The sequence below is a fragment of the Fulmarus glacialis genome, unplaced genomic scaffold (assembly GCF_000690835.1).
Source record: "Fulmarus glacialis isolate BGI_N327 unplaced genomic scaffold, ASM69083v1 scaffold3549, whole genome shotgun sequence".
NCBI classification, from domain to species: Eukaryota; Metazoa; Chordata; class Aves; order Procellariiformes; family Procellariidae; genus Fulmarus; species Fulmarus glacialis.
In genome coordinates, this window is record NW_009232443.1 from 7,345 (window position 1) to 19,911 (window position 12,567).

General features: G+C 35.5%; 1 protein-coding gene across 1 annotated transcript in view; it reads left to right on the plus strand.

The window, feature by feature from the left end:
* Nucleotides 1–11,159, plus strand: part of ANKRD13C (ankyrin repeat domain 13C) — a gene marked incomplete at its 5' end in the record, with an annotated part of 17,142 nt that extends 5,983 nt beyond the window's left edge. The window contains 9 exons of the mRNA XM_009584884.1: nt 592–637; nt 2,343–2,409; nt 3,894–4,038; nt 4,804–4,935; nt 5,905–6,066; nt 6,828–6,907; nt 8,472–8,570; nt 8,989–9,089; nt 10,270–11,159. Coding sequence (XP_009583179.1) covers nt 592–637; nt 2,343–2,409; nt 3,894–4,038; nt 4,804–4,935; nt 5,905–6,066; nt 6,828–6,907; nt 8,472–8,570; nt 8,989–9,089; nt 10,270–10,400 — 963 coding nt within the window. The remainder of the gene's footprint in view (nt 1–591; nt 638–2,342; nt 2,410–3,893; nt 4,039–4,803; nt 4,936–5,904; nt 6,067–6,827; nt 6,908–8,471; nt 8,571–8,988; nt 9,090–10,269) is intronic.
* Nucleotides 11,160–12,567: the final 1,408 nt, after the last annotated feature.

Sequence of the window (12,567 nt, forward strand, 5' to 3'; positions counted from 1 at the left end):
TTTTTCTTCTTGCGTGGAGTGGAAGTATGTGGCTAGCTCAGTGTATTATCAACATTTGCTAATTTTAATCAAGTCACCCCTTACTTTGCTTTTGCTTTGCATACAGTTTAAAGGAGTTGGCTGGCATGTGTTTGTGGAGGTAGAGGAATTTTTATATAATGACTTAAGCATATTTCCAGAAGGCAAATTGAAATTTGTGTGTGTGAATACTCCTAGCTGAAACTTGACTCATTAATTTAAGAACATAGAATTCCATGGGGTTGGATGTGATCAATCAAAGCAAGCAAAGAGCTCCATAGATCTTTTCTTAAACGCATATTTACAATACATCTTTTACAATCCATGGCTTAATAGCGGTGTAAATTATTGCTTTAAAAATTCATTAAAAATAGGTCAAATGAGGTACGTAATTTTATCATTATTGATTCTAGTTAAAGCTTCAGAAATGTTCAAGTTCAATATAAATTAAAATACTAACATTAGAGAAAAAGTTTTCTTTGGCAAAACACAACTTCTGTCTGTCTTTCAGCAAATTTTACAGTTGTCCTTTAGACTAAAAAGCTTGTTAACATATTCTTCTTTTCATCTCAGCTAGGTGACTTCTATCTAGAGCTTCACTGGGATTTTCAAAGTTGGGGTAAGCAACTGCATATTCGTTTCATAGGGAGATAATATAATCAGTCTTCAGCACGCTTGTTCTCTCAAGCTTAAATTCTCTTCTGGTTTGCATGTTGGAAAGTTCACAATGCAGTTCTCAAGATCTAATTTATAAAGAAAGGACAGACAACTTTTTTGCTGAATTATTTTTGATTATTCATTTTTGGAGCTGAATTCTATTGTGTAGTCCTGTGGCGCAATATGTGGGGCAACAAACTGTTGTTTACTTTAAGAAATTGGTGATTAGAAGAGTAGAATATTAAAACGTGTCTATCTGGTCAATTGGTGTCACTGTAGAGCAGTGGTTTGAACAATTTAGTTGAGTAACTGGACTTGGGGCATTTAATTTCCTGAATTTCAGCCTGTACTCTGAGAGGTGACTGTCAGTTAAGTGCAACTACGTGGTAGGTTCTTCAAACCCTAGCTTCACCTTAATGTTTCTTTTGTGTGACTGTATAACGTTTAGTGTTTTCTCAATTTCCACCTCCTCTTATCCGTAGAAGAAAAATCTAAATAAATTAGCAGAAATGTATTAACAATGATCAACATGTCTGAATAATGTCAAAATCCTAGAAGTGATACCTTCTCTTACTGGTTGAAATTAAAGTTAGTAATTTTATATACTTTCATATAGGCATAGTCTAAGTGTTTGCTGCGTTATATGCCTCTTCCAATATTCAGAGGAGGAATGAGCAGCCAGGCTGCCATCAAATGTTGAACAGATATGGAACAAACACCTCATTTTTCTAGGTGGCCTTCTGTGCGCTGCACATTTAATGAGTGGACTTTTTATGGAAGAGTCAGCATAAAAAAGAGACTAGAGCTAGGCACAGAGTAAGATAAGACATTGCTTAGCGATGAGGCTGGAGCCTGACTTGCAGAGTATGATGATGGCAGTCAGACATCGCACAGAAAAGGTGATGCCAGAGGTAAAGCCAGCTTTTAGGGGTCCTCTTCTCCAGGAGTCTCACTGTGCCTCTGTTTACATTATTTAGTTTTTTCTATGTATTCTCTTTCTTGAAGGGAAAAAGATGCTCTGGGCAGTGCCTCTGTCCTAATTATTGGTCCTCTAGGCTAACATTTTACAGGTCGTCTTAATTCTTTGTAGTTCATTTTGAAGAAAGTGTTGAAATGCCATTGTGTTGAATTGGTTTTATTGCTATAAAGTAAATGGCCCTTTTTAGAATAAGGACAGCTGCAGTCTCGTATATCCATCTCGTAATACTGTACTGACTCTAAGTTCCACTGGTGGTTTAATATTTGCTTGATGTTTTAAGCTTAGTGCATTGGATTTTTTTTTCTCCTGTGGGTGTTCTGCTTTAATTGTAGCTAGGCTTTCAGTTGGTACAATATATAAGTAAACTACCAAATCATAGAATTAAAATTTCAAACAGCTAGAAAACGAGTTATTAGAATTTATAAATGATTTAGCTGTGGCTGAGGACATTCTAAATTATGTCCTGATGCTGAAAGTAGTCTGTACAATTGCAAATCAGTTTTGCAGTTATTGAATAAAAATAACCTTGGTATTAGTCAGTTGTATTTGTATTGAGATTTTAATGGAAAATTGGTATGTAGTATTTGTATTAAAATACATCGAGATTCAAACTGATGTATAGTTTTAATAGAAATACTTTGCAGAGGAACCTCAATGTCCTAATTGCATTCCCTCTCCCTACCTTCAGTGCCTTTACTTTCCCGAATTCTGCCTTCTGATGCATGTAAAATACACAAACAAGGTATAAATATCAGGTAAGTACTGATTTTACAGTGTGTGTTATCTAAGTCATAAATATCTGCATGTTAGTGAAAACACTGGATTCCAGTCTGGTCTGAAAGAAATCACTGAAGGGTCTGCAGACCTTTGTGAAACAGCATTGTGTTTGTACATTGGTGTTTAGAGGCAACAAGTGGTTTTAACTTCAGACTTTTTTTCTCTATTGATCTGAATTTAACTTCAGTTCCTGAGTCACTTAAAATATAAAGCAAAAGCAGTTGAGCTGCATAAGGCTTTACCTACCAGATATGACAATGATTAATTGAAAAATAGGAATTTTGTATTTTTAACACCATTTCAGATAAATGAGCTTTCAGTATTCTGTGGAGAAATTATGCTGCTCCAGTCTATGTAGTGAAAAAGTGGTATAGTTTTCTTTTTAAAATGCTTAATGTGACAGATTCACAAACTCACTAGAGTGCTTCCAGGAGTCTTTCCAAGCTCAGCTCTTTAACTGGTTTAGTTTGGGTTTTTGGATTCAACTGTCTTTTCTGTCTTTTTCTTTAGGTTCCAAAGTTTAAAACAAAAAATCAGAATATGATTCAGAAGATTCAATCTGTAGAAAATTTCGTTCTATTAAAGCTGTTAGCATAGGTGTGTGAACTGACCTTTTAGATTAAATTTGAGTCTGAGACCATTTTTTTCCGTCTCATTTCTGTGTGCTCTGCTTATACGAGACTGGGAGTTACAAGACTGGCACTGAGTGGAAATAGCTACAGATTCTTTCTTGAAATCAGAGGCCAATATGTGATGAGTATTAAGCAATTGGCCCTTGAAGCTGAAGTGGTCACTAAATTCACGTTTTTTAACCATTTTGTTAAAGAAGTAAATATTCTAGCAATAACCCATTAGGAATTGCTAGAGAGATCGTTGTCCTTGGCTCAATCTTCTAGTTATTTAGGTCAGCAGAAGTATTTCTTTTGTGTTGGTGAGGGGAAAAAGTAGAAATAGCAACTAAAATAAGTCAAATAAAAAAAATCAGTCTGTTTCTTAGTCCTCTTCATAATTTGGGTCATGTCCTAATATTGTTACTCAAATCGGTGGCTGCTGCTTGTAGAATTGGGTGCTGATCACACGGAGTAGTTGTATTTCTCAGTGTGGCTATACAAATGCCACATACTGGCTATATAAATTCTGTCACTTCCTCATGCTGTCAGTTTTGAAATAAAGTTTTCTGAAGAAAACTTTACCTTTTCCTATGAAGTTAGTGTAAGTATAGTTTGGAACACATTTATAATGGTAGAGATGTTATAATGTGAAACTTATTAATTATTAATAGCAATTTTTTTTATTTTTGCATCCAGGCTTCACTTATGAAATATTCTATGGGAACTCAGGCCTTAGTGTGTTTGGTTGTGATTATAAAAAAAAAAAAAAGCTTCTGCTTGCAAACTGAACTTGCTAGTGTATTTGAGTGTTTATGAGTAACTTCTTTTAAAGTATTAATATGTTTTCACAGGCTGGACACAACTCTCATAGACTTTACCGACATGAAGTGCCAACGAGGGGATTTAAGCTTCATTTTTAATGGTGATGCCGCACCCTCTGAATCTTTTGTAGTTTTAGACAATGAACAAAAAGTTTACCAGCGAATACATCATGAGGTAAAGATCTGTGTGAATGTAGTATGTGAAATACCTCAAGCTTTTACTTCACATCAGAAGTCTGACTTATTTTATTAAACAAAATGTGCCTCTCAAAAAGACCCAAACAAGCTTCAAAGAAATGCAAAGAATTTTTTGTTCGGTTGTTGTAACTTAAGCTGTATAGGTCACATAAAATTGTGTTATGAAAAACAGTGCTTTTGAATGCAGACTTCTAAATGAGGAAAAAGCTAGAATGTGAATCTTCTGGAAAAATCTTATCATTCTGAATAGGCAAATATGTTTTAAGTTATGATGCATGCTACTTTTAATCTTTCCAGTGGGCTTAATTTAGGTGTCCTCAGGTGGGTTTTCAAACTTGTTCACCACTGCTTTGCATCCGTTTAGTCACTCTGTGGCCAGTTTAGTTGTTAGTGATGCAAGGGTATGACTTGTTGGCCCCCTTGTATTTAGTCAAGTTTTTAATTATAGCTTTATCCACCAGTCACTTAAGCATATGGATGTTTGCCTGTGGGAAGGGTGTGGCTGCTGAGCTTCTGGATAAATCACACTTGGATGCTTTATTTGCATTAATATTTAAGATTAAGCTATTTGGTAACGATTTGGTCAGAGCTGCTATAAAACAGTTTGAAAATTCAGGAAATGCTAGTTCTGGGAAAAATTCCAAAGGAAAAGGTTTATTGATTTTTTTTTTTTTTTTTTTTTTTTTAAAGAAGTAATCATTATTATTAAGTTCTATTCAGTATTTGGGAATTTTTCTTCTAGGAATCTGAGATGGAAACAGAAGAAGAGGTTGACATTTTGATGAGCAGTGATATTTACTCAGCAACATTATCAACCAAATCAATTACCTTCACACGTGCCCAAACGGGATGGCTTTTTCGAGAAGACAAAACAGTAAGCTGAAAGAAAATTTCACAGACTGCATTACTGGAGACAAAATAGTTCAGACAGCCTTATGATGATGTGGTTGGGAAGAAATAAGGAGTAGAAGAGTAAGATGTTCAGGACAGAGGAAAAATGTCTCTCCCCTACCCCCCACAATTGTCACCAGTTTGACCACATAGAATATATATGATGGACTGCCTTCGTAAGAAAAAAGTAGCCTGGAAGAAAGATGACAAATCAGCTATTGGGCAAGGGGGAGAACAGATTGTACTGAAAATTACTTTATTGTACGAGTATATGGTCTCTGCAAATTCATTCCAGGGCGTGCAGTAAGGATTCTGTGTGCTCCTGTGTCAGAGAAATGCAGGAAGATGTGAGTGTTCTGGGTAGTTTCCTTTGGGTGTTCCTTTCCGTGTTATCAGTCTGACTGAGGTACAAGTTTTCAGCTGTGAAAAAATTGAAACGGCCACCGTCGTAACTGCTTTGAATAGGAAATTGCTTTGAGTAGGAAATTGCTATCTTGTGACTAGCGCTGAAGGATTTTGCTTTCATGTGGATCTGTTCAGGTGGTGCCATTCACTGAAAGTTTTCATCTGAGCTAGTGTTTTAGAACTTTTTTTCCTTTTGAATACCAAGTCTGTATTCTACATTTGTAAATTATCCTTGAACACAGCTTGCTGTTGAAGGGGATTTTAGTGCCTTGGCCACTCTTAAATTCTTAAGCCATCTTTTCTGTCTTAAAGTTTCCGTTTATATGAAATATCTGTCCTGATGGAGTTCTTGTGTTTGTACTGTTTGTACCTTACTGATTGTAAGGGATTGTCCACTGATAGCTCATGTGGTTGGTTGTGTGAATCACAACGTTTCAATCCTGACATTATCTTATTGCACTGAAGTGCAATTATTTGGATATACAAGAATTTAAATGTTTTTATTTTATCTTCTGTAAGTCAATAATGTCCAATTCCTTTCTTGCAGGAAAGAGTAGGAAACTTTTTGGCAGATTTCTACTTGGTTAATGGACTTGTATTAGAATCAAGGAAAAGAAGAGAACATCTCAGTGAGGAGGATATTCTTCGAAATAAAGCTATCATGGAGAGCCTGAGTAAAGGTGGCAACTTAATGGAACAAAATTTTGAGGTATGCTTAAGTAATTCTTCACAGTATATTAATTTTTGCATAGGAGAATAATCTTTCACACCAGTCATTTAGAAAAATCTATAGATAACGCTTTTATTCTATTTTGATTGTCTTAATTTTAAAATAATAAATATGACTTACAAGTATAATCATGGTGATACGTTAATGAATTATCCTGATTAGTGCATATATTGAGGAACTCCTGTGATCATATTGGATATTTCAGTCTTAATTTGTTTCTTAGTAAAAGATGATGGTTTTGGCTGTGGCAAATCACTTTAACTTCTTTTAGACCAAATGTTTATTGTTTAGAATGTCTTTCAGGTTTTCTTTTCAATCGTGTTTTCCTTTAGCTTCATTAAAATGGATTAAACCTGTTGTTATCACCATGAAATCAAGAGCTATTCAGAATGAGCCAGACAGCATCTGGGAACACGCATACAGCCTTTTAAAAATGATTAATTTATTTCTGTATTAGCTTGTGCTTTGTTACTTGTCATTCAGACACTTGAATTAACTGATTAACTGATGTATTAAAACAGCCAACTTCTATGTAAAATACAGTTTGAGGCCAAATACCTAAATGGAGACTATGAGAGCAAGAGCAGGCGATGGAAAAGCCCAGTGAAGTATCAGCTACAAACTGGATAGACTATATTGCAGTTCTTCGTAGAATTGAAGTACAGTTGTATCTTTTGAATGGCAAAATTCTAAGAGAATATAAGGAAAGATAAACAGTTAAGACATGTTTTTCTGAACAGCCTGTCAGACGGCAGTCACTTACTCCGCCATCACCCAATACAATTACATGGGAAGAGTACATATCTGCTGAAAATGGAAAGTAAGTATTTTTGTTTTATTGACACTAGCTTCCATAGACACCTTCAGATTATTGGTTTGGGGTTGTGAGTGGGGGTTTGTGTGTGTGTGTTCTCTCATTTGTGGGTGCTTTTTGTTTATCGTTTTCTGGGGACAGAGGAACACTGGGTTTGATGTCTCAGATGTTTTAATGTTCTTCAGTAGGCTGGCTGGGAAGCTGATACCTGTATACGTAAACAGTATTATTGCATCAACTGGTGATAAAAATATTGGATGGGCGTCTACCTGATACCCATGGCTTGAAATGTAAACATTTTGAAAATATGCACATCAAAGCTGGCTTTTTTTTTTTAAGGAAGATTTTCTGACAAATTCATTGCTGCAATTCATTTATCTTTATGTATGATAGTAACAAATAATCCAATTCACCATGTTTAAAATAAAAGTTTATGGTTTAATGAGACTCTAGTAGCAGTGGCACTGTACAAAAATGCACACTTCTGGAATACAAGGACATACAGATCTCCTAGTACTGGCTAGGTCTTTGCAAGATACTCTCCTCTACGTGTGTAACTAGGTAGAGAACAGCTATAATTTAAATTAATTTACATTAGCTTCCTTTATAGAAGATGCAAGCAGTTGAGTTTATTTTCTAGGACTGCATGCTGTCTAGCTGTTGAATGTAGAAGAACCGAAAAATGTGCTGAGTGTGTCACATAAGTAACAATGATAAAAGTCCTTGCTCCAAAGGTATTAGACTGGCCTATAGTCAGATGTTACCAGGGAATATGGTGATACTACAGTACAAGCTTACTAAAAAGGCACATGGATGTGCTTTGGTTTTTTGGGGTTTTTTTAAACTAATTTAATTTTTAATGTATTTGAAATAGAATGAATATTCAAGCAGAATAAATAGGTTATGCTTGAACAGCTATTACTATTGGGACAGAAATACGTATGTATATAAGATTTCGCTTTGTTTAATAATCTGATTAACTGAAAGGAGTTTAATGGGAAATCTAGGTTTCTAGCTAATATAAAGCAAAAGAGGAAAGGATTTGTTATCTTATTTGTTACCTGTCTATTCCTCTCCTATAACAGAATTTTCTGACCTGTGTTTTCCAGTATTGCCTTCTAGTGATAGTAGAGTAACTTTTCCACTTTCTCTGAGATTGTTTCATATTTTAGGCTGAAAGCAAATTAACCTTTTTCTAGTTCAACTTGATACTTTGTTCACGTATAGACTATTTTAATTAACATCTGAGATGAGCTGTATATATTTCTGGGTGGTTGTCATGTCTTTCTATAGTGTTTATTAATATAATGTTTATGAGGAATTATTTGAAGATTTTTCTTCAGTCATTTCCCTGACTGTTTTTGTCTTGTCTCCGGGCTTAGCAGAACTCATAGTAATCTAAATTAAGGTGATTACTGATTTTTACTATGCACAACTTTTACTTTTGAAGTATTTGCTTTATTGTAGGGATTGACGTTTTCAAACCTGAGTCTTCCTTCCTTCCTTCCTTTAAAACCAAGGTTTCACTGAGAGAAAAACTGACTTTGTCTTTCTCCCCTCTGCCTTACAGAGCTCCTCATCTGGGTAGAGAGCTGGTCTGCAAAGAAAGCAAGAAAACCTTTAAAGCCACGATAGCTATGAGCCAGGAATTTCCCTTAGGAATTGAATCGTAAGTCAAAATTATTGGCCATGAATGTTATTTATATGTAGGAAATGTTTTAATGTGTTTATGAACTGCAAAATTCTTCATATCTTCAGATATGGGAATTTGGCAGTTTAAAACCTGTGAATGAAGTCACGCTGTTAAGCAAGTAAACTGTTAAAATTAGAGATGTCAGTGCTGGTGTGCCTGTTATTGGAAGAGCCAAGCACTTACCTTACTTGATAAGACCAGAGGTTTGACCAGGTTTATCATTAACTTGTCACAATAATGATGTGCCTGATTCTACAGAATTTGGTTTTGCCCATAACAAGTTTTAGCACAAAATTATGTCCTCTAAACCAATACAAAACTGTGTCAGGTTCCTTGTGTCCATGAAGAAGCTTGTGAAACAAAACTTTGTAATGAAATCTGTTTTCCTTTTCAGATTGTTGAATGTTTTAGAAGTAATTGCACCCTTCAAGCACTTTAACAAACTTAGAGAATTTGTTCAAATGAAGCTTCCACCAGGCTTTCCTGTAAAATTAGGTAAGATGACTACAACTCTTGTGGCTTTATATTTCCAAAATGTGTGTACTTGTTCATGCAATATGTTCAAAACCTCTGTTGAGTTTTGGAAAAGAACTCTCTTACATAAGAGTATGTTGCTGTAGATTTCAGGAGAATATAGGTAAGTTAGTGGAAGTAACATTAGGTAGGAAATCTGCAGCTGAAAGGTGAATATAGTCCTAGTCAGGAAGAGAGCTTTGTAATTCACATTTTTTCCTAGTGCTAGGGTCTTGCTCTAAGAGTAATGTAGATATGCAGAATTATCCTTGCATTAAAGGATGATCTCAGTCATGAGTTAAGTATTTTGTGGTGGTTTTGTATTTCTTTTTCCTCAAGGATTACTGGTGATATATTTTTCACTGACGAATAAATAGAAAACTCTTACACTTCTAACAAATAGAAAAGTATAAAGCAATTTATTCATGGTATAGATTATCAGAGCATAAACTGCCAAAAAGTAATAGTACCTTTTCTAAGTGTTACAGGATTTCTTGTATACCAGTAAGCTGTTTAAGCTAGACAATTCTGAACAGACTATATTCTATCTCCTATTGTATTTGCACAGCTCTGTTTATTGAGGATTGAATTTTTGCTTAGCTCATTAAGTTAGTTCATGGGCAAGCCAGTTTTATTGAGGATAACTCTTAAGTATTCAACCTCAATTCAAATTGGAAAAGCGTTATATTTTAAAGCAAACATTAAAAAGGTTTGTCTTTTCATATGGATTTGCTCAACTGAAGCCCTACATGTGGCAAGGTTATTTTATCTTGTATCATCCTCAGGCCCACGTCCTCTACTTTAACAGATTAATCCGTATGTTCATAGCACCTTGGTTTCCGTGTCATCAGTCTGCATCAAGAAAGGAAAACCACTGAATTAATAATGTTAACAGTTTCTTGAATGGTGTATTGAGTTGGATGTTGTTTCCACGCTCAGGGTATCTGATTATATTCTGAAATAACTTCCTTTAAATCACCTCCTTTTTTAAGAGCTTTGAATTGCCATGGTATAGAATAATAATACAATACAATACAGAATAATAAACAAGCTTCTATGTCTTCAGCAACTCTGAAGTTACAACTCTTTAAGTAACAGTTGGTAATTACTGGTAAGCCTGTATTTCTTTCCTCTTCATTGTACCGTTTTGCTTCCTATCTAGATATTCCTGTATTTCCCACCATCACAGCCACTGTGACTTTTCAGGAGTTCCGTTACGATGAATTTGATGAATCCATCTTCACTATTCCTGATGACTACAAGGAGGACCCCAGCCGTTTTCCTGATCTCTAACTAAACTGGAAGGTTAATGGTGAATAACAATACCAGCGTACCACAGTGAAAGCAAATGGATGCAAATAGCCCACAGATATAGATAGAAAAGTGGGTCATAAAGGAAGGGATAAACTTAATAATCCAGAAGAAAAGGGAACGTGCATCAAGTGACTGATGTACTGATACTCACTATAATGGGCATCTAATCTAGTTCCTGATTTACAGCAAGTCTCCTGATGTGTTGTTGACACTTTTATACATCCAGTACTGCAAGCGTGGTAGTCTGACACCTCGATGACCCTAAGAATACTTAACAGCTGTGAGGACTATCATTAGTTTTTAAATTTTTTACATTTCTTGGTGATACAAAAAGCACTCTTGGACCATTAGCATAAGAGATGAAATGTCTTAGCTGGATATTAGCCCTATAAAACATCCCACCATACTTAAGATGACCATATTATATTCTTTCAAGCTTTGTTTTCATGAATTGTAAACTATGTATCATTATGTATAGTTCAGTAATTTGAATGTTAGTTGAACGTATATTAGAAGGAATGCATTTTCTGTAGATGAATGAACCAAATGGTAACCATTAAACAATTGCATTTTCATACTGCAATACACTTCAGAAATAGCATTCGCTCTGCAGGGAATAAGGTACCTCCTCTAGCACCTTAGTGCAATCCATTGTGGTGCTATCCACGTCTCTCTGAACCGTTAATTTCTTCACTGAGCTGTTTGTTAATCTTCCTTTCATTGCCTCTGCGCTTAACTTCTCTTCATCATACTGGCTTGGAAGTCCCTGCTGTGTCCATGATGCTGTGTTGATTAGCATGCTCGGAGGTTCACTAGCTAGAAATTGTCACTTTTTTCTTTTTTCACGTTCACTTAGGAGACTTGCTCCATAATGGCTGAGCATCAACCATCAAGGTTATCTTGTGTTTGTATTCAGCAGCCACTCGAAAACATGGGATGCATATAAAGAGTTACGAGAACAATAAGCTCGAGCATTAAATCTTCATATAAGAAAAAGTTTCTCCTGAAGTTAGTTTAATTGTAGTGCACATTGAATAGGGCTCATGTTGGAAGATTTTATTTGCAAATGCTTGGGATGTTTCCAGATTAATTTCCTTCCTCTTAATATTTTGAATAGGTAGGCCTTTCAGTACTCTAGCTTCTTGAGCTTATTCTCATTCTAAGTGGTTCCAGTCTCCTAATTTGACAATAATCCAGCGTTTTGGTTTGCTAGAAAGAATTTGTGCAAAAGGCTAATGGTGCTATTTGTTTGTATTAAGAAATTTAAAGTGCTGTGGTGTAATTGTACAAAAATGTAAATATTTTCAAAATTATATTCTTTGTGCACTGTAGTTAAAACTTTTTCTGGAAATCAATAGAGTTAAGTATCAAACTTTATTATAAAGAGTACCATCAATGCTTAGTAAAGGTAACCAACCTAACTAACCATGCAGGTGATAAATGGAGATGGCTTATCACAAGGCAATAAAAGCTGACTTGTCAGGCACATCGACAGAATGTGGAAATACATGTCTGAAGCAGACGTTCTTTCAAAACTTCTGGAATCCGTCTGTATAAAACCCAAAGAGGCTGCTCTAGAGAAGTACAGTATCCACTCTAAGTGGAGTCCTAGTGAATCACTGTCAGCAAAGTACAGATAAACTGAAAATAGGAAGTTGAGGTTGATCCTCTTCCAGCATCACTATAAACCTGCCAGTTTGACAGGTGAGTAATGTTTACTTTGCAGACTGTGATCGATACACTGGAGTTATTAATTCAAAATCAAATGGAAAATAAAACTGGGGGGGGGGAAGCAAAGGGAAATGTAGAATTGTAATTACTTTTGAAGTACTGTATCAGTAGCAGATGTTGAACATTCAGTAGGAATGATAGAACTTGTTCTTCCAAGTAATTATGAATTCCTAAAGTGTTTTACATCTGTGGTATAAATTGATACCCACCTCATGCTCCTCCTTAGAAACAGCCGAGATCCTTACCGTGAGAGACCAGGGTTGAATGTATGTAGAGACTGAATTATCCTGTCAGTGCTGGAGGTCAGGATTAAATGTCAGTGGGGCCAAATACAGACTTCTCCTGTCGCCCTCTTTTACCGATGCCCTTTGCAGGGCAGAATGTTTTGTGTAGTGCTGCTGGATCGGGTCTTGCA